This window comes from Kogia breviceps, chromosome 13, assembly GCF_026419965.1.
Source record: "Kogia breviceps isolate mKogBre1 chromosome 13, mKogBre1 haplotype 1, whole genome shotgun sequence".
NCBI classification, from domain to species: Eukaryota; Metazoa; Chordata; class Mammalia; order Artiodactyla; family Physeteridae; genus Kogia; species Kogia breviceps.
In genome coordinates this window covers 72,648,956-72,674,705 of record NC_081322.1, presented here as the reverse complement: position 1 = coordinate 72,674,705, position 25,750 = coordinate 72,648,956, and the positions used below count along the sequence as shown (strand labels likewise).

The following is a 25,750-nucleotide window of genomic DNA, read 5'->3' as shown; positions in this document are numbered from 1 at the left end:
TTCATTTCCTATCATGAAATGATAGGACTTGAGACGTAACCCTAGTAATTGCTAGGGGATATGAGTGGGATACTAGTAATCTCTGCCACACTATAGTATGGATGTGTATGTAGGAAATAAAACTATAAAGAGAAATAAGGAAATGATTATCACAAAATGAGAGTTTTCAATGTTCTTCAATATATAGGAGTTATTTAACTCGTTCTAAGACTAGTCTGGATTTGCACAGGTAGTTTTCTCCTTGGCATCCCAAACTGCTGAAACATTAATATGTTTTAAAGATTAATGCGAAGAACCGAAGGGCAGGACAGGAATAAATATGCAGACGTAGAGAGTGGACTTGAGGACACGGGGAGGGGGAAGGGTAAGCTGGGACGAAGTGAGAGAATGGCATGTACATATATACACTACCAAATGTAAAATAGGTAGTTAGTGGGAAGCAGCCGCATAGCACAGGGAGATCAGCTTGGTGCTCTGTGACCACCTAGAGGGGTGGGATAGGGAGGGTGGGAGGGAGGGAGACGCAAGAGGGAGGACATGTGGGGATATATGTATATGTATAGCGGATTCACTTTGTTATAAAGCAGAAACTAACACACCATTGTAAAGCAATTATACTCCAATAAAGATGTTAAAAAAAAAGATTAATAGGGACATATTATTGAATATCCAATTTACTAATGAACATATGCCAGCTAGGTGATCTGTGTAACTTAGCTAAGAAATAAAGCAATCTGACTTTTAAGCCCTTGCATTTTAAACATAGACTTCACTTTCCTATTCTTATGACCCATGTATTCCTGAATTCTGAAAATATCAGCCTTAAAATCCATATGATTGACAGTTCTTTCCTTCCTCCGCTACCATAACCCTTATTATGAAGGGAAAAATTAATAAGCTAGATTTGCCAAGGAGTTTTGCCTGTGTGAACTAACTGTTCTGTCTTTTAATGAAAATGTAACATTCTAGATTTATGTTATATTCTTGCAAGCAACCAAATTTTTACCAATGGTAATGACGATGATGATGATACTATTTGCATAGGGTTTATTATCTGCCGAGCATTGTCCTAAGCCCTTTCCTGTATATGATATCTCACTTGATTTCCTCATCAACCCAGTGAAGCAGGTTCATTTTTGTTCCCATTTTATTAGTGAAGAAAGTGAGATGGAGTTTGAGAACTTAAACAAGATTACATAGCCAGAGATCATAAGCATAAGAAAACAAGTTGAATCAGCTTATGCCTGAAAAGTGACTAGGTAGGTACATTTAACCAAAGCACAGAAGGCAGGGGAAGTGTTGACCTCAGGAAAAAATGGATTTACAGCCTTGAATACTGAGATGATTCTGTCTCTTGTCTTGGTTTCTCTTAATGTGTCAGATCCATTCTCTCAGACTAATTGTCCTCATGGGGCTAGAAACTTTGATACAAGTAGCTCTCCATTTTAGTATTAGAGTCTGATATTTAAAGAACTTTCCTTTTCCACTTGGGGGAAGAAATCTTATTGGACCAGCTTAGATCATGTGCGCATTCCTTCCATCAATACCCTGCACCTGTTTTTGTAATAAAGCTTTATTGGGGCACAGCCATGCTCATTATCTCTACATATTGACCATGGCTGTGTTTGTGTTGCAAGTTGAATAGCTGCGACAGAAACCATATAGCCCATGAAGCCTAAAATATTTACTATCTGGCCCTTTACAGAACAAGTCTGCTGAGCTCTGCCTTGGGGCGATCACTGGGGTGAATTAATCACAGCTCTTCATATTGTTGCCACTTCATTTGACCTGTGTGCTTGGTTGTTGCCACACATGTTGAGTTTGCCCTTCAAAATATCTTCAAAAAGGTTACAGTATGATCCAGTCTAGAATCTGAAAACTTCTTGTGTACAAAAAAGGCAAGGAATCAGCAAAATGTAAATTTTATACTATTGAAACAAGGAGTTCTCATTAGTGGAAAGCTCACAATTGCCTACTTTCATGCAAAGCAATATCCAAGTGTTTTATGGAACCGGATGAAGGTTGCCACAAGTAGGTGAAGCAGAGTTGTTTTGTTACCAAGATGCGTGCCAAAGGCTTGTTTATCACATGCCAGGTGATGCAGCTAAAGGCAAGAGAGATGTCATACTCCTTCAAATAATTATACAATATTTAAAACAGGTACAGGCTGATGTGAACAACTATCACTAAGGTATCAAACTTCAAATTTCAAAAACTATCTACTGCTTGAAACAAAAGGTGGGCATGTGATTCAGTTGAGAGAAAACAATGCAACTATAAGTTTAGTGAAAAAGGAAGTACCAGCGTCAAAGTTTGTAGACTGGATATCAGTGGCTTGTAAAGACATCTCAGAGACAACAGTGGAACCCTCAAGGTGATTCCAATTGTATGAAGTTTCCAGAATAGGCAAATCCATAGAGACAGAAGACGAATAGGGATTGCCAGAAGATGGAGGAAGAGGGAAATTGAGACTGATTATGAATATGTATGGGGTTTCTTTTTGGATTGATAAAAAGTTCTGGAATTAAGATTTTGGTGATGCTCGCACAACATAATGAATACATTATTATCAGTCATGGATTGGGTGTGTTCCGGTGGATGTATCATTGACATGAGGTTACCACATAGTTAGTCCTTCAGGAAAGGGAGTGAGAATGAAGGGCATGGAAATAAGAGGAAGTGAGTCTCTCAGATAATCCTTCATGTTTTCGGAATCTAGACCTATAGGTGAAAACAAATGAATGGAAACTTTAAAAATTGGTTTTATAAGAGCTTCAGTTTGCTCGTATATGAAACAAAGAGGTTGGAACATGGAGGTCCAGAAGGCTCTTAAAAATCTGCAGTTCCAAATATAACTTGAGGGCTTCCCTGGTGGCGCAGTGGTTGAGAATCCGCCTGCCGATGCAGGGGACACGGGTTCGTGCCCCGGTCTGGGAAGATCCCACATGCCGCGGAGCGGCTGGGCCCGTGAGCCATGGCCGCTGAGCCTGCGCGTCCGGAGCCTGTGCTCCGCAACGGAAGAGGCCACAACAGTGAGAGGCCCGCGTATCACAAAAAAAAACCAAAAAACAAATATAACTTGAATTTTATAGTTGAATTTTCTAACTAGGGGCAATGTGGTAAACTAACTATATTAAACTGACTGAATATTAAAGCCATTAATCTGGTGAAACAAATTATGTTTTCATTTATTCTATGGAGGAATTTCTAAATTGAATATAGAATCACTTGCTACTCCACCTGGGACATACAAACTTAATTAAACCACAGAATTTTTTTTTAACATCTTTATTGGAGTATAATTGCTTTACAATGGTGTGTTAGTTCCCACTTCACAACAAAGTGAATCAGTTATACATATACATACGTTCCCATATCTCTTCCCTCTTGTGTCTCCCTCCCTCCCACCCTCCCTATCCCACCCCTCTAGGTGGTCACAAACCTAGTGAATTTAGTGGCCCGGCAGTGACTATGTCAGAGCTGGACATTTATTGAAAATTAAAGACTGGAAAATTGATCCTTCCCTCAAAGTGATAGTAAATCACCCTTTCTAAAAAGAATGTTACTGCATCCCAAAGATACTTGCTTTAAAAAGCAATCTTGGGCTTCCCTGGTGGCGCAGTGGTTGAGAGTCCGCCTGCCGATGCAGGGGACGCGGGTTCGTGCCCCGGTCCGGGAAGATCCCACATGCCGCGGAGCGGCTGGGCCCGTGAGCCGTGGCCGCTGAGCCTGCGCGTCCGGAGCCTGTGCTCCGCAGCGGGAGAGGCCACAGCAGTGAGAGGCCCGCGTACCGCAAACAAACGAAAAAAAGCAATCTTGTGTACCTAACCTAATAGTTCAAAAAGTTTGACAACTAAATGAGATTATTAAATGTATATTAGCCTTGCCATGATTAATACTGTTAGCCTGATAAGCTTGTGCGTGATGCACTCACATACTCACTGAAGAAGGCAATGAACAAATTATAACAGTTTGCAATTTACTCATTTCTGCTGTTATGAAATAGCATAAATGAACTCGTCTTCATATTGAACTAAGGTACATGAAATGCCTCACGTCTTGATTTTAATAAGTTTGATATTCTCTCTATGGACATTAAACACCCCAAATATTTTCTTTTCTCTTTTATTTTCCCTTTCTTCCTTATAGAACTACTATAATATGCTTGTCTCTTTATCCATTCTTTTTTATTACAAATTGTGAAATGTGAAACATATGAGTTAAAGTGCGTGATTTCTCTAAAATGTAACTAAGGCAGAATACATGTTTGTTACAAAATTATCTGACAAAAATGATTTTGGGGATCCTTATCCTTTGCTCCTCTAAAATGACTTTACCTTAAACATGTTTTGAGGTTTTCTGCCTCTGCTTTTGGGGATGCAGTTCTCTGACTTGGGGTACCCGTGTCCCCTCACCTTCATCTCTTGTTTATTGTCTCTCCCATGTTCTGCTTCCAAGGTCCTTTATGGCATTTATGCTTCCAAGGACCAAACCATCCAGGTCCTTGGTGCTTCGATACTGTTCTGATCTTTATGATTCCTGTTTTTAGTTGTCCGTCACTGCTCTGTGACAAGTAATTGAGTATCTTTATATTGAAAAAAAATGAGTATCTGTGATGTAATTCAACTTTTCATGTGTATTTATCTCTAACAACTACACCAGGAACTCCTTGAGGGCAAGGATCACATCTTATATTTGTGAGGTCCAAGTCACCTAATCCAATGCTGTCTACTTCAACACTATTTGTATATTGATTGTCTGATGTGAATTAGTTGCCTCTTTTGGAAGGATTTGAAAAAATCCGAAAAGGTCTTTTTTCCTATCCACCACTGCAAAGTGCAAATCAGTACCTTTGTGTATGCTGAAGGGAAAACATTCTTCTCTTCTAGATTTTTAGGAACAAGGTTTATGTGTGTTTTCCTTTGAAAAGCAGGGGTTCAAAACGCAAATGACTTAAATGTGCAATATAAGCTGGCATAATTGTTTACTTGCTTTCTTTGGCTACATTCTGCAAGTTCTTTTCTGTGCGGTGGCCTAGAGACGAGTGCCTCCCTCCATCTGGTAATATTTATAAATTGAAGTGAAATGTGCTCAGTTGGGTTCAGTAAACTGTTTCCCTCATCATAGCTTTCTCTGGCCTCCTTTTAAGGAAGGAAGCAGTAGAATTTTTGTTTCCTGTTTCACTCATCTCTCAGAGTTCCCAGAGAGACAGAACGGCTGTGAAGTTTCCTGTGAAGTTCTTGCAGAACTAGGTCTTAGTAGAAGGAGGGGAAGCCGCCACACGGCAGACCCCTACAGCCAGGCAATCTCGTCACAGCGCATGTATGTAAAGTCTAGGCTACTGTTCTACACTTAGTTAGATACGTCTGTATTGGTCCAGGCTGTTATATATAATCTGCTTATGGCTGTAATTTTGCTAAGGATCTGTGCTAATGAGTAAAAATATTGAGATTTACCATACTGTGTCTAAACAGTTGTCGTTAATTTTTTCTAATTAATTCTTATTGGAGTATGGTTGCTTTACAAGGTTGTGTTAGACTCCACTGCGCAAAAAAAATGAATCCTCCATACACATACAGATACCCCCTCCCTTTTGGACTTCCCTCATTTAGGTCACCACAGGGCATTAGGTGAGTCCCCTGTGCCACACAGCATGCTCCCATCAGTTGTCCATTTTATACAGAGCATCAATCATGTATATGTGTCAGTCCCAGTCTCCCAATTCCTCCCACCCCGCCCCTTTTCCTCTTGGTATCCATACATTTGTTCCCTAGGTCTGTGTCTCTATTTCTGCTCTGCAACTAAGATCATCTAAACCATTTTTCTAGATTCCACATATATGTGTTATACGATATTTACTTTTCTGTTTCTGACTTACATCACTCTGTATGACACTCTCTAGGTCCATCCATGTCTCTACAAATGACACACTTTCATTCCTTTTATGGCTGAGTAATATTCCATTGTATATATGTACCACATCTTCTTTATCCATTCCACTGTGATGGACATTTAGGTTGCTTCCATGACCCGGCTATTGTAAATAGTGCTGCTATGAATATTGAGGTGCATGTGTTTTTATGAATTATGGTTTTCTCTGAGTCTTTGTCCAGTAGTGGGATTGCATATGGTAGTTCTATTTTTAGTTTTTTAAGGAACCTCCATACTGTTCTCCATAGTGGCTGTATCAATTTACATTGCCACCTACAGTGTAGGAGGGTTCCCTTTTCTTGTCATTAATTTTTTTTTACATTTTTTTAAAGAGTTTTTTTTCTTATCCCCTTCTCCTCCCTCCTTCTTACACAAGCTTTGCACTGTGGTACTGTGTCTATGAAAATATTATGTGGCAGACTGTCTGGTCTGCCTTTATTTTTGTTCTTGTTTTTTGGGCTACTTTTTAAAATCAAAGTAAAGTTATAGTTGATATACATATTACATAAGTTACAGGTGTACAATATAGTGATTCACAATTTTTTTAAACATCTTTATTTGAATACAACTGTTTTACAATAGTGTGTTAGTTTCTGCTTTATAACAAAGTAATCGATTCACAATTTTTAAAGGTTATACTGCATTTATAGTTATTAGAAAATATGACTATATTTCCCATGTGTACAATATATCCTTGTAGCTTGCTTTAGACCTAATAGTTTGTACCTCTTAAATCCCTACCCCTATATTGTCCCCCACTTCCCTTTCTCCATTGGTAACCACTAATTTGCTCTCTATATCAGTGAGTCAGCTTCTTTTTTGTTATATTCACTAGCTTGTTGTATTTTTTAGATTCCACATACAAGTGATATCATATGGCATTTGTATTTCTCTGTCTGACTTATTTCACTTAGCACAAGGCCCTCTAAGTCCATCCATGTTGCTACAAATGGCAAAAATCTCATTCTTTTTTATGGCTGAATAGTATTCCATTGTGTGTGTGTGTGTGTGTGTGTGTGTTTGTGTGTGTGTGTATAAACATCTTCTTTATCCATTCATCTGTTGATGGACACTTAGGTTGCTTCCATATCTTAGCAATTATAAATAATGCCACTATGAACATTGGAGTGCATGTATCTTTTCGAATTAGTGTGTTTTTTTGGGGGGTGATATATATTCAGGAGTAGAATTGCTGGATCATATGGTAGCTCTATTTTTAGATATATATATACCTAAACCACCATACTGTTGGGAGAGGAAGGAAAGCAGAAAGTTGTTTAGAAGACATTCCTTTACTACATCATCAGCTGGACAAAGACCAGCTGAGAAACCACCATACTGTTTTCCAACTTACATTCTCATCAACAGTGTACAAGGGTTCTCTTTTCTCCATAGCCTCGCCAGTACAAGATACTTGTGTTCTTTTTTTGTTTGTTTGTTTGTTTTGTTTTTTGCGGTACCGCTGTGGCCTCTCCCGTCGCGGAGCACAAGCTCCGGACGCGCAGGCTCAGCGGCCATGGCTCGCGGGCCCAGCCGCTCCGCGGCACGTGGGATCCTCCCGGACCAGGGCACAAACCCGCGTCCCCTGCATCGGCAGGCGGACTCTCAACCACTGCGCCACCAGGGAAGCCCACTTGTGTTCTTTTTGATGATAGCCATTCTGACAGGTGTGGGGTAATATCTCATTGTGGTTTCGATTTGCATTTCCCTGATGATTAGCCGTGTTGAGCATCTTTTCATGTGCCTGTTGGCCATCTGCATGTCCTCTTTAGAAAAATGACTGTTCAGTTATTCTGCCCATTTTTTAATTGGGTTGTTTGTTTTTTTATACTTTTGGAATCAGGGCTTTAGCTTCTATATACCTTTGTGGAAACTGGGAGTATTTCCCTCTGGGAGAAGGAAGTAGTGACATATGTCACCCCTGGGCACTCTCAGCCCCCATGGCTTTCTACAGATTTACCCTGTGGCACTAGGTTTACCAAGGAGCAGGTATTTTATGGGAAGAGAAAAGCACCCAGAGGAAAAGGCTTTGCAAGCGGAGCATGGGCTATGTTTCAGCCCCCACTGACCCCTCCAGCCCAGTGCTTGCGGGCAGTATCTGAGCTGCACAACCATATGCTGAGTCCCTGGCTAGGGAGACATTCCTGGGTACAGTTCCTGGCTCTGTCATTTATTAGCTGTATGGCCTGAGGCAAATCAGTTAATGTTTCAGAAACTTTCATCCTTCTGCTGTAAAATGGAGATCATAACTATGTCATGGAAATGTGGAGAGGGTTAAATAAGGTCTGTTAGACACCCAGCACAGTGCCTACCTCAATGGTAGATAGGCACTCAATAAATGAGAAGTTATTATTATTATATATTGTTAAGAAAAAATATTCGAAACTTAGAGGTAAGATGCAAGATTGACTGCATGTCGGGCAGTCTGGAGCAGTGGCCACCAGATGCATTCAAGAATTATTCAGCTTTTTATGAGATTCTTCATGTCTTGATCTATGTTACTGTTTACCATTGATTAGGGCCCTACTCCCAAAGTTATATATTAAATTTTGTAAATGTTTTTCTGTTACAGATGCAAGTGATTTCTGTGTGGTAGAATAGATAAACCCAAAGGTCACATTTTTATTGCCTTGTGGGAAATTAATCAATTTTGTGTTTAACCTAGTAAACTTCTAGCAGTCTTTCAGCGTCTATATACATTGCATCTTGAATTCTTTCTGAACCATCTTTACCATCCTGCTGGTTCCCTCATTAATTTGCAAGAGATTCATTCTGGAAAATTATACTTTGACAATGTCCATAATGCATGCTTGGACGAGTATATATCTTTTAAAAAGTGGCTTGTTCCCTTGATTAAAATACGAGGACACCTCCTCCTTCTAACTTATTTCTGCATTTCCAGGGAGCTCCTGAGGTCCTAGTAAGAACTAGAGATTTGGGGAAGGCCCAGAGCATTTACTCAGATCATGCTTTATCCTTTCTTTCCTCTTGAAGGCCAATGGGGTTTCACCTCAGGCTTCTTCTTTATAGTTCCCACCAATGCTTACTTTCCTCTCCGGGATCCTGGTCTTTGTCCAGCTGATGATGTAGTAAAGGAATGTCTTCTAAACAACTTTCTGCTTTCCTTCCTCTCCCAATCTTAGAAATAGGCACCCTAAATGGTTTCATGTTTAAAGTACTTTTATTCTTAATGCAAACACATACAATGGTGAGGAAAAATAAGCAAAGGGTAAATTACAGTGTTCTCAAATTCTTAAAAAGTACATTCAGGGCTTCCCTGGTTGGCGCAGTGGTTGAGAGTCCACCTGCCGATGCAGGGGACACGGGTTCGTGCCCTGGTCCGGGAAGATCCCACATGCCGCGGAGCGGCTGGGCCCGTGAGCCATGGCCGCTGAGCCTGCGCGTCCGGAGCCTGTGCTCCGCAACGGGAGAGGCCACAACAGTGAGAGGCCCGAGTACCGAAGAAAGAAAAAAAAAAAAAAAAAAGTACTTTCAGGTTTGCCTCCTGGCCTCCCCACTAACAATTGCCCTCCTCCTCCACTTTACTCTCCATTCTCCATTTAAGGTTAAATGAGTCAGCTCTGCTTTCAGCTAACCTCCTTCCTTTTTCTCAAACTCTTTGAAGGTTCCTTTGGGAGTTTCAGATCGTCCCTTCCAGCCATGACTCTTTTATTCCCAAGGGTTGAGTTATCAGGTCCTCTACCCTCCTTGAGAAAGGTGTTAATGAGCCTGCCATTCAAGTTACCCCAGACCTAGGAGGATCTTTTTACCACTGAAGGATGCTCTAAGCTGGTGTCTCTAACCTCAAGGTCTGGGCACCTGGCTTGGCCCACTACTTTCCCTAGGAAAAGTCAGCTGAGGTCATTGCCTAACAGAATCCAGGCTCGACTGACCTGTTGTAGAGGTTTCCAACTGAGAAGTGTAGGGAGGTGGGTTTTACAATGTGGAGAGTGGGAAGGGATGTGTGAGGGGAGGGGCAGAGTCAATGTCTTTGGAAAAAGCATACATTTCATTGTAATTTTATACTTGGAGCATTTCTAACAATTAACATTGTTGATCGTATAAATTACAGAGAAATATGCATGACAAAACTGGCTGTTGGTGATACACTGAAAATGCAGTACTTCCGTATGACTGTGTGGGGTGGGAAGATGAATTATTGGAATCTCCTGGAGATAGAAGATTTTTATATACACCAAAAAGGGACATGGATTTTTTAAATAGTTGAGACATGTTATGGGATTTTTTTTTTTTTTTCTTTTTTTGCGGTACGCGGGCCTCTCACTGTTGTGGCCTCTCCCGTTGCGGAGCACAGGCTCCGGACGCGCAGGCTCAGCGGCCATGGCTCACGGGCCCAGCCGCTCCCCGGCACGTGGGATCTTCCCGGACCGGGGCACGAACCCGTGTCCCCTGCGTCGGCAGGCGGATTCTCAACCACTGCGCCACCAGGGAAGCCCAAGTTGTGGGATTTTTGAACAAAGCCTTGGTGTAGCTCAAATCCTTCTATTGCTCCAGATCCTCAAAAGGATTTCAAGTAGCCTAACCTACAATTTTCCAAGCCAGAAAAAAGTCAGTTGCAATATGCAAACATCTCTAAGCTGTATTCAAATTCTCCCTGGAATGTTTTGTCTGGTTTTGCTTTTATTATTTTTTTAAGCTACAAAATTGGAAATAGTATATGTGACACATTTAATTCAGTATGTTCTGACAAGTTATAAACTAATACTTATAATGGTTCGTACACTACTTGGTTGAAATATATTTTACATCAGTGAGTGTGTGAATACATACACAATATTATAAGGAAAGACTTATGATAACTCACTGACTAGTGAAAGATTGCTTCAGAAAACATAAATTACCAGAGATCCAAGTAAGAGCTTTCCCTGGGGGGGCTTTGAAAGAATTTGCATTTGAATTGGATCCTAAAACTCTAAATTTGAACTTATCACCCATTCTTCAAGATATATTGTAGTTATATATAAGATAGAACTATAGAAATGAAATTCAATGACAACAAGTTAGTTTGGTCTTTTAAAAATTATTATCAGAATTATGTTACTCTGCTGGGCTAATTCTTGTTCTAAATTCAGCTTGTCGTTATAGCAACAAGAATCTGACCCCAAATGGATTTCATAACTAATCTCTTTTAATAAATATCCCGAGTCATTGAAATGTAAAAGAAACCTTACATGGAGAACTCAACAAGGAAAACGAGTTGGGAATAACACAGCTTAATAATTGGTAAATTTTTTCACCTTGCCTTCTTATATTTGTGTTACTACTGCCAACAAGATAGGCATATTAAGGCATAAAAATGACCATTTTCTAGAACCTGAGGTCAAATCCACTTTAGATACCAAGATATTTGTCTTTACAGATCTCATTGATCAGCTTAGACTGCCACTTATGATTCTTCTATTCCATCATTCCTAAGCATGAATTTAGTCGCAGGAAATATTTACAGAAAGTTCATTTTTTTTATTAAGAACTAATGGAGAATAACTTATTTAAATATGCTGGGATTTAAATGCATTCTGTAAAAGATTTACTTATCAGAAATCAAATATTATATTATGTTATCTTATCTTATCTTTAATTATAAGATGAATCGATGTCTTTTAGTATCTGGCTCTGCCCCTTCCTTGCTGTGGGCTGTTTACTGGACCTTTCTTGCTTGTTTTCTCGCATATAAAAATAGGGATAACAATTGCAGTTATTTCATAGGATTGGTGAGAGAATTAAATGAGATCATATGAATATGAAAACCATGTATCTGGCACATAAAAAGGGCTCAATAACTATTATAACTATCATAGTTAATAAATTAAAATGATTGACAGTCAAAGTATGATTGAGACTTTAAAATATGTATTTTTATATTTTGGTATTTCTCTCTTTCCAATTGCATTTTACTTGGGGCACAATGTAGCCATCACATTCGTACTATGTTTAAATCCATGCATGCCATAAAATAAGCTGTTATAAATTTTATTTACAGGCTTAAAAGGGTGCTTCCAACTGTTAAAATTACTCAACTTCTTTACGAGGAGAGAGGAGAAAAGGAAATAATGTCTACTGAAAAAATATATTGTTTTCTTTTTTGTCATTGTTTCATCTACAGAATGGGCAGTATTCCTTTTGGAAGAGCTGATGGGAATAATGTCATTTGGAAAGTACACAACACAGCAGCATGGCAGAACACAAGAAAGTTCTGAACTGTCAGGTTCCAGGGTCCTTGCATGGCCAAATGACTCTTATTTTCTTAAAATTATTCTAAGAATATTTTGTAGCAGCTATTTGAATAAACGGACTCACTTGTCACTGTGATTTAATGTCTGCTTTGCTACTGAATCAGCCGTATTTGGCCAGCCCTGCTGTCTTCACATTTTTCTTTGTGTTTATCCTTAAGCTTAGCAACTAACCAAACACTGAGTGGAATATCGATATTTAAAAGTGAAATGTATTAATAGTTTACTAATTGTTCCGCAGAGAGACTGAGTTTGTATGGTTTACATTTTTGTACTTCTTTCTGTTCTACTTATGATATTCTGAATGCCTGAAATTTTCGACTTTCCCCCCACTATTCACAAGCTTTCAAATACTGGTAAAGACGTGTCTTTGTGTGTCTTTAGTTCACATAAGATTGCTGTGTTAAGTGCTGATGAATATAGAAATGTTAAGACCACGAGAACAATTTTAATAAAGAATCAAAAAGTAACAGATTATGTAAACAGAACAGGTGGTTTTCTTAAGGCAGTGACCAAAATTAAAGGCCCCCTCCTCCCCTCCCTACCCCTAACAATTTTCTTTTGATCAAATAACTATGAGCCTGTGTTTCTGGACACAAAATGATGTTTTAAGTTGAAAAAATATTGCTGACTTTTACTGAAAGCAAATTTAAAGCAAAAAGCTTTATTTTATGCCATTTAAAAATTATCAGTCATATATTTATAGTCATAGAATTACCGTTTTGGGGTTTTGTTTTACCTTGGAAAGGCTTGAAAATATTTACTTTAAACCCATTTTTATACATACTAAAAGTATTATAACACTCTTTCGAAAAAAGAAAGTGATCATGTGTCATTTCAGGCATCAAATTGGTCTAGGCAAGGGAAAAGTATTCAGTGTTTTTGCACGAGCTCTGGGCTCTAAATGGCGCCTCTTCCACTAATCAGAAAAACTTTAGAGCCGGCAGGGTCTTTAAAGATCATTATTTTATACCCTCAGTTTACTGGTAAGAACCTGAGGCCCAGAGAGAGTAAGTGACTTGTTGAAGATCCGGAGCTCTCCAGACACCACTGCAGGATCTTTCCCCAACTTCACCATTATGGAGGCTGCTTTCTATATGCCATTCTCTTCTTCCTACGATCCTCACAAAAATAATTTCGAGTTTTTTGGAAAGATTACTGGAAAATCTCGGGGCTTATGCGATGTTTTATTTCCTTTCCTAACCCCCTTTCCTTGCTCCCGATGCGTCCCCAGCCGTCCGCGGAGCCGCTGGAAGAGGCAGCGGGCAGGGGCCAGGCTCCTTCTCCTGGAGAGACGGGTGGTGGCCCCAGCTGACCACTTCCCACGGCCAAAGGCCCCGGCCTGGATCATCCTCGGGCTCCTGGGCCGCGTGATGCAGCCCAAAAAAGGTGCAGCATCGCACGTGTCCCCGCCAGCGTCCGCGCCTCGCGCGCCGCCGCCCAATCGCCGCGGCCGCCTGGCGCTCGGGTCGCGTCCGCCGGTCGCAGGAGACTGGAGCCCGGGAGCCGCGCCGCTCGCCGCCATGCGGTTCCGTTTCGGGGTGGTGGTGCCGCCCGCGGTGGCCGGGGCCGGGCCGGAGCTGCTGGTCGTGGGGTCTCGGCCTGAGCTGGGGCACTGGGAGCCGCACGGGGCGGTGCGCCTGAGGCCGGCCGGCACGGCGGCGGGCGCGGGGGCGCTGGCGCTGCAGGAGCCGGGCCTGTGGCTCGGGGAGGTGGAGCTGGCGGCCGAGGAGGCGGTGCAGGACGGGGCGGAGCCGGGCCGCGTGGACACGTTCTGGTACAAGTTCCTGAAGCGCGAGCCGGGAGGAGAGCTCTCCTGGGAAGGTACTGGGAGCTGCGCCGGCCTGCACCCCGGCCTCGGCCTTGGCCTTGGCCTCGGCCTCCCGCTGCGACTTCCCGGGCGTTTTGCCCGGCTCTCGGGCTTCGCAAGCTGTCTGAACTCCCTGGGCGCCCTGGGCTGACCCTTCTCTGTCCTCCCAGCTGTCGCCCCAGCCGCGCCTCCTGCTCCCGACAGGTTCGCTAGATGGAGGCTGGGTTCCCGGCCTCCCGCCCTTTCGGTCTTTGCTCCTCCGACCTCTTTCCCACAAGCACGGGACCCGGTTCGGGCCTCGGTCCCCCTCGCCCTCCGCGTCCTCCCTGCGTGGGTCCCCGGGCTGCCAGGTCCCCCGCCGCTCCTGGGTTCGCTCCTCAACTCTGTCTCGACTGTTTTTGTGCCCTCATTTTCTTGCCCCGATTCACTAAAAAATGACCCAACCAGTGAAGCTAGCCTTTCCGCTAATCCTAAACTGCAACGTGCTATCTCGTGTATTTTTTTTTCTTTTCGATTTGAGAGTGAACTAATGGAAAAACGTTGAGCGTTTCTCTTTTTAATTTTTTTTTAAAGCCCCGAGGGCTTCCCTGGTGGCGCAGTGGTTGAGAGTCCGCCTGCCGATGCAGGGGATACAGGTTGGTGCCCCGGTCCGGGAGGATCCCACATGCCGCGGAGCGGCTGGGCCTGTGAGCCGTGACCGCTGAGCCTGCGCGTCCGGAGCCTGTGCTCCGCAACGGGAGAGGCCACAACAGTGAGAGGCCCGCGTACTGCAAAAAAAAAAGCCCCGAGTATATGACAGTTGAGATATGCTCTGATTTCTTAAAATATAAAACCAATACATGCTGGCTGTAAAAAATCAAAAACAAGCAAAAAATGTACAAAGTAAAAACTTGTGTCCTCCACATAGCCTAAGTCCACTGCACACTGACCGATATATGACATCTGTATCTATCTCACACACAAATTGGTTAATATATTATTCTCTATCCTGCTTTTTCTTGCTCTGTGAAGGTTGTGGATACCTTTTAGTATCACTCACATAAATGTATATTTCATTTTTTAAATGGCAACGAAATATTCTGCATCTACCAATGTGCATTTAGGTTGTTTTCCATCTTCCTCTGTTATAAACAGTGATAGCTTAATTGGAAATCCGTGTATAAAGTTATCTTTGAGCATTTGGGAATGTTCCTGTATGCTAGATTCTGAGAAGTGAAACTGTTAGGTCAAAGCGTGGCCATATTTTACATTTCAGTAAGGACTACTAAATTATTCCCTGAAAACTTTATGCCAGTGTAGAATCCTGCCCGCGATGTGTGAATTTAGACAGTCCTTTCTTTAAATGAAGTGTGCAAAGGTGGGGATTGGAGTATGTGTGGCTCAGTAGTTGTCTAAAGTGGATGAAATGTCTCTGTGGAAGTTTATGACAAAAATGGGTCACTTAGCCCATAATGATGTGGAATCAAAGAATCTGCAAAGAGCACGAGTGTTCTGTTTATATATATATATATATTATCCTTGTTCCTCTTTTTGTACCCCACTGAGTTTCATGGTCTGGTGACATTTATTGTCCTTTTGTATTACCATGCCAGAACTGAAAGGTACTCTCATCAATTATGCCCTTCTTTACAGGATATTACTATTATTGATAGTATTATATAATTATTTTTCATAATAAAGTAATATCTGATAATCTTAATAAAAAATAGGATGGTAAAAAAGATTCTTCCCTTTCCCCAGTCTCTCTCCTTTTCTATTTTTAGTTTTTTTGATATTCTTCCCAAAGTTCTGAATAATTTGCTTATATTGCTGTTTCTTAATATATCAACTTGAATTTTTCTGTTTTTAGATTTTCTGAGAGTTACCATACAAGTTATATATTACATTTAAATTAAAATTAGACAATATCTATTGACAGCTGCTGAATACCCATTAAATTAACCATCCTACTTGCTGTGAAATATGAGGAATTTAGCTCAAGTTCATTATCTCTCTCCTCCCTGCTGGTTTTTATATTATTATTTTATACTGCATATATATAGTTTATTGTTGACTTTCTATTATATACAAATTTCTGTATTATGCTTCTGTTACATAGAAAGTTACTCCTATATAAAAGGATAAGAAAAATAACCTACACATTCCTCCCCTTCTCCTTACTTTGGTTAATCATCATTTCTACATTAAGTTCTATTAATATATAATTTGTATTCTGTTTTATAATTGTTGCTGTGCCTTCTTGTTTTAGGTGGATAGGTTGATTCTAAGAATTGTAAATTAACAAAGAGCATCATGAGGAGAGCAGCATAGCCTACCTTTAAGAGCAAGGATTCTAGAGCCAGACTGGCTTCACCAACCAGTGTGTGACCTTGGGCAAGTCACTTTACAGTGCTGTTGTTGAAAGGACTAAACTGGCTAATAAATCTAAAGAGCGTAGAATAAGACGTATATTAAGTGTTAAATAAGTGATTGTTATTGTTATTTTTACTGTTATGATTAGGAAATAATTAGTGTGGAACTAAGTAGTTCAGTTGCACTCATTAAAAGTTTGGAAATATAATTCTGTGACATGAAACCTGTGTACCAGGAGGAAAGGCTCTCTTATCTTAACACTGTAAATCATGCTCAGATTTTTATTTAAAGTGATACCAGAGTTCATTTTACTTTATATTTGGGTGGCAATGTTCTACACCTTGTTTCAAACTTTCAAGTTACTTTTTAAAAACAGAAACAGCACATTGATCCTCAAAATTTCCTAGCTTAAATGCAGTATTTGATGAATGCAAATTCCTCACTTTTGGAAAACATTCTTTTCCTTGATGAATTGGGATTTTTGTTCCAATTTTCACTAATATATAGCTTTCTGAGCACAGCTATCTGGGACTTTTATTTTTGTTGTTTTTAATTGAACTCTGATATTTGTTGCATTTTAAGGATTCCAAATCTTCCAGTTTCTTGAATGACTTAATCATTTCATTGGATTGTATCCTCAAATAATTTTTTGGGGGTATTTTTTATACTTTTTTTTAAGGTTTTTTTTTTCACACACACACCCTGTATTTTATTTTTACAAGAGATAAATAAACTGACACCAAGCATTGTAAATGGATGACCACAACAAAAGCAACAATGATTGCAATTACCAAACACGAAACACACTCATACCATGTCATAATATTGACATTCAGTCCAGTCATCCTCCACTGTAACAGCTCCTTTACTTTGCAGTGAAAATTGATTTGTATATTTTTTGCATCTGAGTCTTTGTGGGCTTTTTTTTTCATTATTCAATCAGAAAGTCACAAAAATTATAATCATCCTCATCAGTTCACTCAGTCCCATGTAATTAATTTTTTTTTCATCTTGATCTTTTGTTAGCACTTTTATGAATTCATAAATTTTCCATTAGAGTTCTGAAAATGCTTATTCATTCAGTTCAGCAGTATAGTCAGTTACCAGAAACCTGTACTTGTCAAGAGTCTTTTCCATGAATCCCTTGAAGATGAAACACTGTTATAGGAATATATTTGCAAAAGCATCAGAGTACACCCAGAACTGTCTGCAAATGACAAAAGACTTAAAAATGACCACAGTTAAAGATTTGATGAAAGTTCATAATAATGCAATTGACAAGGAAATTTAGTTATTTCTGAGATATACATTTTAAAGTAATAACTAGAATTATGACATAACATTATACCAGAACATATAAGATTTTTAGAAATTTCATGTAATATCTGAAACATTTATATTAACATGTTTCCATACAAATAACCCAAAGAAAGTTTAGTATTAGTTGTTTTTGTTTGTTTGTTTTTTTATACTGCAGGTTCTTATTAGTCGTCAATTTTATACACATCAGTGTATACATGTCAATCCCAATCGCCCAATTCAGCACAACACCATCCCCATCCTCACCACGGTTTTCCCCCCTTGTCGTCCATATGTTTGTTCTCTACATCTGTGTCTCAACTTCTACCCTGCAAACCAGTTCATCTGTACCATTTTTCTAGGTTCCACATACATGCATTAATATACAATATTTGTTTTTCTATTTCTGACTTACTTCACTCTGTATGACAGTCTCTAGATCCATCCATGTCTCAACAAATGACTCAATTTCGTTCCGTTTTATGGCTGAGTAATATTCCATTGTATATATGTACCACAACTTCTTTATCCATTCATCTGCCGATGGGCATTTAGGTTGCTTCCATGACCTGGCTATTGTAAATAGTGCTGCAATGAACATTGGGATGCATGTGTCTTTTTGAATTATGGTTTACTCTGGGTATATGCCCAGTAGTGGGATTGCTGGATCATATGGTAATTCTATTTTTAGTTTTTTAAGGAACCTCCATACTGTTCTCCATAGTGGCTGTATCAATTTACAGTCCCACCAGCAGTGCAAGAGGATTCCCTTTTCTCCACACCATCTCCAGCATTTGTTGTTTGTAGATTTTCTGATGATGCCCATTCTGACTGGTGTGAGCTGATACCTCATTGTAGTTTTGATTTGCATTTCTCTAATAATTAGTGATGTTGAGCAGCTTTTCATATGCTTCTTGGCCATCTGTATGTCTTCTTTGGAGAAATATCTATTTAGGTCTTCTGCCCATTTTTGGATTGGGTTGTTTGTTTCTTTAATATTGAGCTGCATGAGCTGTTTATATATTTTGGAGATTAATTCTTTGTCCATTTGCAAATATTTTCTCCCATTCTGAGGGTTGTCTTTTCGTCTTGTTTATGGTTTCCTTTGCTGTGCAAAAGCTTTGAAGTTTCATTAGGTCCCATTTGTTTATTTTTGTTTTTATTTCCATTTCTCTAGGAGGTGGGTAGAAAAGCACCTTGCTGTGATTTATGTCATAGAGTGTTCTGCCTATGTTTTCCTCTAAGACTTATATAGTGTCTGGCCTCAAATTTAGGTCTTTAATCCATTTTGAGTTTTTTTTGTGTGTATGGTATTAAGGAGTGTTCTAATTTCATTCTTTTACATGTAGCTGTCCAGTTTTCCCAGAACCATTTATTGAAGAGGCTATCTTTTCTCCATTGTATATTCTTGCCTCCTTTATCAAAAATAAGGTGACCATATGTGTGTGGGTTTATCTCTGGGCTTTCTATCCTGTTCCATTGATCTATATTTCTGTTTTTGTGCCAGTACCATACTGTCTTGATTACTGTAGCTTTGTAGGATTGTCTGAAGTCCAGGAGCCTGATTCCTCCAGCTCCATTTTTCTTTATCAAGATTGCTTTGGCCATTTGGGGCCTTTTGTGTTTCCATACAAGTTGTGAAATTTTTTGTTCTAGTTCTGTGAAACATGCCATTGTTTGATAGGGATTGCACTGAATCTGTAGATTGCTTTGGGTAGGATAGTCATTTTCACAATACTGATTCTTCCAATCCAAGAACATGGTATATATCTCCATCTATTTGTATCATCTTTAATTCCTTTTAGCAGTGTTGTGTAGTATTCTGCATACAGGTCTTTTGTCTCTTTAGGTAGGTTTATTCCTAGGTATTTTATTCTTTTTGTTGCAGTGGTAAATGGGAGTGTTTCCTGAATTTCTCTTTCAGATTATTTGTCATTAGTGTATAGGAATGCAAGAGATTTCTGTGCATTAATTTTGTATCCTGCTACTTTATCAAATTCATTCATTAGCTCTAGTAGTTTTCTGGTAGAGTCTTTAGGATTCTCTATGTATAGTATCATGTCATCTGTAAACAGTGACAGCTTTACTTCTTCTTTTCCGATTTGGATTCCTTTTATTTCTTTTTCTTCTCTGACTGCTGTGGCTAGGACTTCTAAAGCTATGTTGAGTAATGGTAGTGTAGTGGACAACCTTGTGTTGTTCCTAATCTTAGAGGAAATGGTTTCAGTTTTTTACCATTGAGAATGATGTTGACTGTAAACATCATTTGTCATATATGGCCCTTATTATGTTGAGGGAAATTCCCTTTATGCCTACTCCATGGAGGCTTTTTATCATAAATGGGTGTTGAATCTTGTTGAAAGCTTTTTCTGCATCTATTGAGATGATCATATGGTTTTTCTCCTTCAGTTTGTTAATATGGTTTATCACATTGATTGATTTGCGTATATTGAAGAATCCTTGCATTCCTGGGATAAACCCCACTTGATTATGGTGTATGATCCTTGTAATGTGCTGTTGTTTTCTGTTTTTTAGTATTTGGTTGAGAATTTTTTCATATATGTTCATTAGTGATATTGGCCTGTAGTTTTCTTTCTTTTTGACATCTTTGTCTGGTTTTAGTATCAGGGTGATGGTGGCCTTGTAGAATGAGTTGGGGAGTGTTCCTCCCTCTGCTATATTTTGGAAGAGTTGGAGAAGGATAGGTGTTAGTTCTTCTCTAAATGTTTGATAGAATTCGCCCGTGAAGCCATCTGGTCCTGGGCTTTTGTTTGTTGGAAGATTTTTAATCACAGTCTCAATTTCAGTGCTTGTGATTGGTCTGTTTATATTTTCTGTTTCTTCCTGGTTCAGTCTTGGAAGATTGTGCTTTTCTAAGAATGTGTCCATTTCTTCTAGGTTATCCATTTTATTGGCATAGAGTTGCTTGTAGTAATCTCTCATGAGCCTTTGTATTTCTGCTGTGTCAGTTGTTACTTCTCCTTTTACATTTCTAATTTTATTGATTTGAGTCTTCTCCCTTTTTTCTTGATGAGTCTGGCTAATGGTTTATCAATTTTGTTTATCTTCTCAAAGAACCAACTTTTAATTTTATTGATCTTTGCTATTGTTTCCTTCATTTCTTTTTCATTTATTTCTGATCTGATCTTTATGATTTCTTTCCTTCTGCTAACTTTGGGTATTTTTTTGTTCTTCTTTCTCTAATTGCTTTAGGTGTAAAGTTAGGTTGTTTATGTTAGATGTTTCTTGTTTCTTGAGGTAAGATTGTATTGCTATAAACTTTCCGCTTAGAACTGCTTTTGCTGCATCCCATAGGTTTAGGGTCATAGTGGGTTTTTTTGTCATTTGTTTCCAGGTATTTTTTGATTTCCTCTTTGATTTCTTAAGTGATCTCTTGGGCATTTAGTAGTGTATTGTTTAGCCTCCATGTGTTTGTATTTTTTACAGATTTTTTTCCTGTAATTGATATCTAGTCTCATAGCATTGTGGTTGGAAAAGATACTTGATACGATTTCAATTTTCTTAAATTTACCAAGGCTTGATTTGTGACCCAAGATATGATCTATCCTGAAGAATGTTCCATGAGCACTTGAGAAGAAAGTGTATTCTGTTGTTTTTGGATGGAATAATAAATAATAAATATCAATTAAGTGCATCTTGTTTAATGTATCATTTAAAGCTTGTGTTTCCTTATTTATTTTCATTTTGGATGATCTGTCCATTGGTGAAAGTGAGGTGTTAATGTCCCTGACTATTATTTTGTTACTGTCAATTTCCCCTTTTATGGCTGTTAGCATTTGCCTTATGTATTGAGGTGCTCCTACGTTGGCTGCGTAAATATTTACAATTGTTTTATCTTCTTCTTGGATTGATCCCTTGATCCTTATGTAGTGTCCTTCTTTGCCTCTTGTAATAGTCTTTAGTTTAAAGTCTGTTTTGTCTGATATGAGAATTGATACTCCAGCTTTCTTTTGATTTCCATTTGCATGGGAAAGTTTTTTCCTTCCCCTTACTTTCAGTCTCTGTGTGCCCCTAGGTCTGAAGTGGGTCTCTTGTAGATAGCATATATATGGGTCTTGTTTCTGTACCCATTCAGCCAGTGTATGTGTTTTGGTTGGAGCATTTAACACATTTATATTTAAGGTAATTATCAATATGTATGTTCCTATTACCATTTTGTTAATTGTTTTCGGTTTGTTAATGTAGGTCTTTCCCTTCTCTTGTGTTTCCTGCCTAGAGAAGTTCCTTTAGCATTTGTTGTAAAGCTGGTTTGGTGATGCTCAATTCTCTTAACTTATGCTTGTCCGTAAAGCTTTTAATTTCTCTGTCGAAACTGAATGAGATCCTTGCTGTGTAGAGTAATCTTGGTTTTAGGTTTTTCACTTTCTTCACTTTAAATATGTCCTGCCACTCCCTTGTGGCTTGCAGAGTTTTTGCTGAAAGATCAGCTGTTAACCTTATGGGGATTCCCTTGTATGTTTTTTGTTGTTTTTCTCTTGCTGCTTTTAATATTTTTTCTTTGTATTTAATTTTTGATAGTTTGAGTAGTATGTGTCATGGCATATTTCTTCTTGGATTTATCCTCTATGGGACTCTCTGCTCTTCCTGGCCTTGATTATCCTTTCCCATATTAGGGGAGTTTTCAACTCTAATCTCTTCAAATATTTTCTCAGTCCCTTTCTTTTTCTCTTCTTCTTCTGGACCCCTGTAATTCAAATGTTGATGTGCTTAATGTTGTCCCAGAGGTCTCTGAGGGTGTCTTCAATTCTTTTCATTCTTTTTTCTTTATTCTGTTCTGTGGTAGTTATTTACACTATTTTATGTTCCAGGTCACTTATCCGTTCTTCTGCCTCAGTTATTCTGCTATTGATTCCTTCTGGGGAATTTTTAATTTCATTTATTGTGTTGTTCATTGTTTGTTTGCTCTTTAGTTCTTCTAGGTCCTTTTGAAACGTTTCTTGTATTTTCACTATTCTATTTCCAAGATGTTGGATCATCTTTATTATCATTACTCTGAATTCTTTTTCAGGTAATGCCTATTTCCTCTTCATTTGTTTGGTCTGATGGGTTTTTACCTTACTTCTTCATCTGCTGTGTGTTTCTCTGTCCTCTCATTTTGCTTCACTTACTGTGTTTGGGGTCTCCCTTTTGCAGGCTGCAGGTTCGTAGTTCCTGTTGTTTTTGGTGTCTGCCCCCAGTGGCTAAGGTTGGGTTGTGTAGGCTTCCTGGTTGGGGGAACTGGTGCCTGTGTTCTGGTGGATGAGGCTGGATCTTGTCTTTCTGGTAGGCAGGACCATGTCCAGTGGTGTGTTTTGGGGTGCCTGTGACCTTATTATGATTTTAGGCAGCCTCTCTGCTAATGGGTGGGGTTGTGTTCCTGTCTTGCTAGTTGTTTGGCATAGGGTGTCCAGCACTGTAGCTTGCTGGTCGTTGAGTGGAGCTGGGTCTTAGCATTGAGATGGAGATATCTGGGAGAGCTTTTGCCATTTGATATTACATGGAGCCTGGAGGTCTCTGGTGGACAAATGTCCTGAACTCAGCTCTTCCATCTCCGAGGCACAGGCCTGGGACACCCAGCCAGAGCACCAAGACCTTGTTGTCCACACTGCTCAGAAGAAAAGGGAGAAAAAAAGAAAGAAACAAAAAGTAAATAAAATAAAGTTATTAAAAGAAATAATATTATTACATTTAAAAATTATTAAAAATAAAAAAAATATTAAGAAGTAATAAATAAAGAATACAAAAGAAAGAAAGAAAGAACAACAAAACCAAAAAACAAATCCATCAGTGATAACAAGTGCTAAAAAGTATATGAAAAATAAAGAAGCAACAGCAAAAAACGACGGACAGAACCCTAGGACAAATGGTACATGCAAAAGTATACAGACAAAATCACACAAAGAAGTATACACATATACACTCAAAAAAGCAAAAAGGGAGAAAAAATATATATATAAAAGTAAGAGAGCAACCAAATCAATAAACAAATCTACCAATGATAATAATTTCTACATACTGAACTATGATAAACATAAAACCAGAAACAAATTAGATGCAGAAAGCAAGCTCAAGTCTTCAGTTGCTCCCAAAGTCCACTGCCTCAGTTTTGGGATGATTCATTGTCTATTCAGGTATTCCACAGATGAAGGGTACATCAAGTTGACTGTGGAGATTTAATTCACTGCTCCTGAGGCTGCTGGGAGAGATTTCCCTTTCTCTTCTTTCTTCGCATAGCTCCTGGGGTTCAGCTTTGGATTTTGTCCTGCCTCTGCATGTAGGTCGCCTGAGGGCATCTGTTCTTTGCTGAAACAGGACAGGGTTAAAGTAGCAGCTGATTAGGGGGCTCTGGCTCACTCAGGCTGTGGGGAGGGAGGGATACGGAATGAGGGGCTTCCCCTCCCCCATCCCCCATCTCCACCAGTGAAGCAGATTCCTAGTGTGTGGAAGGTTTTCCTCCTTCACGGCTCCCTGCCAGAGGTGCAGGTCCCATCCCTGTTCTTTTGTCTCTGTGTTTTCTTTTTTCTTTTGCCCTTCCCAGGTACATGGGGGAGTTTCTTGCCTTTTGGGAAGTCTGAGGTCTTCTTCCAGCGTTCAATAGGTGTTCTGTAGTTCTTCCACATGTAGATGTATTTCTGATGTATTTGTGGGGAGGAAGGTGATCTCCACGTCTTACTCCTCTGCCATCTTGAACGTATTCCCTCAAATAATTTTAAAGAAACAGTAAGTGGGTGATAAAATATTTGAGTCTTTAAATGCCTAAAAGGGTCTTCCTTTTGATTTCACACTTGATTAGTCATCTGGTAGGGTATTCTAGTCTCAAAATAATTTTCCCTTTGAAGGAACTGCCACAGTACCTTCTAGCACCTGTTGTAGCTGATATTTCTGATGTCAAACTAAGCCCATTTCTTTGTAGGCACTTTTTTCCCCTCTTTTGAAGCTTTAACACTTTTCCTTACATTATTTTACCAGGATGTATCTGAGTTTGTTGTTGTTGTTCTTGTGACTTGACAATTGGTTGGTTGTTTTGATTCCAGGAATTGTTTTTTTCAACTCATGGAAATTTTCTATTATTCTTTTATTTCCTCCTCTCTGTTTTCTCTCTTCTTTTGTCTGAAATGTCTGTTAGCCATATATTGTACCTTCTGCTTTTATGTGAGTATCTCTTAACTTTTCTCCTGTATTTTCCATCTTTTGTTTGAATAGATTTCCCTGGCTGTGTTTCCAGATCACTGTTTGGTTTTTAATACTAACCATTCCATCATTTACTTCCTACACTATATTTTTGAAATTTTTGGCAATTGTATTTTTAATCTCCTACCTTTTATTCTGTTATTTTCTGATTTCTTTTTTTCCAGAGCTGATTGTTCTTCTTGTATGGATAATTTATACTTGAATCTTTCTGAGGACATTAAATAGAATTGATTAAAAGTTGTGTTTGTCTTGCATTAACTTTTTTTCCCCCTCTCTGTAGTCAATTTTTTTTAATGCCAAGCATTTTCCTCAAGTATCTGGTAATCCCTAGGTGACCATTCATTTTTATTAATAAAGGTTATATTGATTTGTTGAAGTTGCTTATGTTTATCCAAAATCTTCTCTAAATGGGAAGACACTCATGGGATACCATGTAATCTGGCAGATTTTGTGGAGGGGAAAGTTTCTTCACTTAGGGTTAATGGTTGAGGATCTAGCAGGCTCCAGGTCCTTATCATTAGCAAAGTCAAACAAACAGAACCAACAAAAACTTGACTATAGGAAGAGATATTTCAGTCTGTTTTATTCCTGAATGGTGTTGCCTTTTTCTCTCATCTCCAGGTCTGTCATTGGGTCCATAGATGTGTCAAGATCTGTTCTTTTCAGATATCTAGCCCCTATACCCACACTAGGGCTCTTTCCAGGAAAGCCATTCTCTACTGTGTTAACAGCACACTTATTTCATGTTAGGGATAAGGTTGGGTGGAAGGAGGAAGGTGGGAAACCTTTCCTTCAACTCTTTTCCAGGTTGGCATCTCTCTATTCATTAAGTCTCTGCTTATAAGTCTTCCCTAACTACCTTCTTATTCTTTCTCACAGCACCTGTTTCTTTCCTTATATCTCTTATTATAGTTTA

General features: G+C 39.2%; 1 protein-coding gene across 1 annotated transcript in view; it reads left to right on the top strand.

Moving 5' to 3' along the window:
- Nucleotides 1–13,649: 13,649 nt before the first annotated feature.
- The window catches only part of EPM2A (EPM2A glucan phosphatase, laforin), a 100,750-nt gene continuing 88,649 nt past the window's right edge, over nt 13,650–25,750 (top strand). Inside the window, exon 1 of the mRNA XM_059036004.2 lies at nt 13,650–14,006. Coding sequence (XP_058891987.1) covers nt 13,706–14,006 — 301 coding nt within the window. The 5' untranslated portion in view covers nt 13,650–13,705. The remainder of the gene's footprint in view (nt 14,007–25,750) is intronic.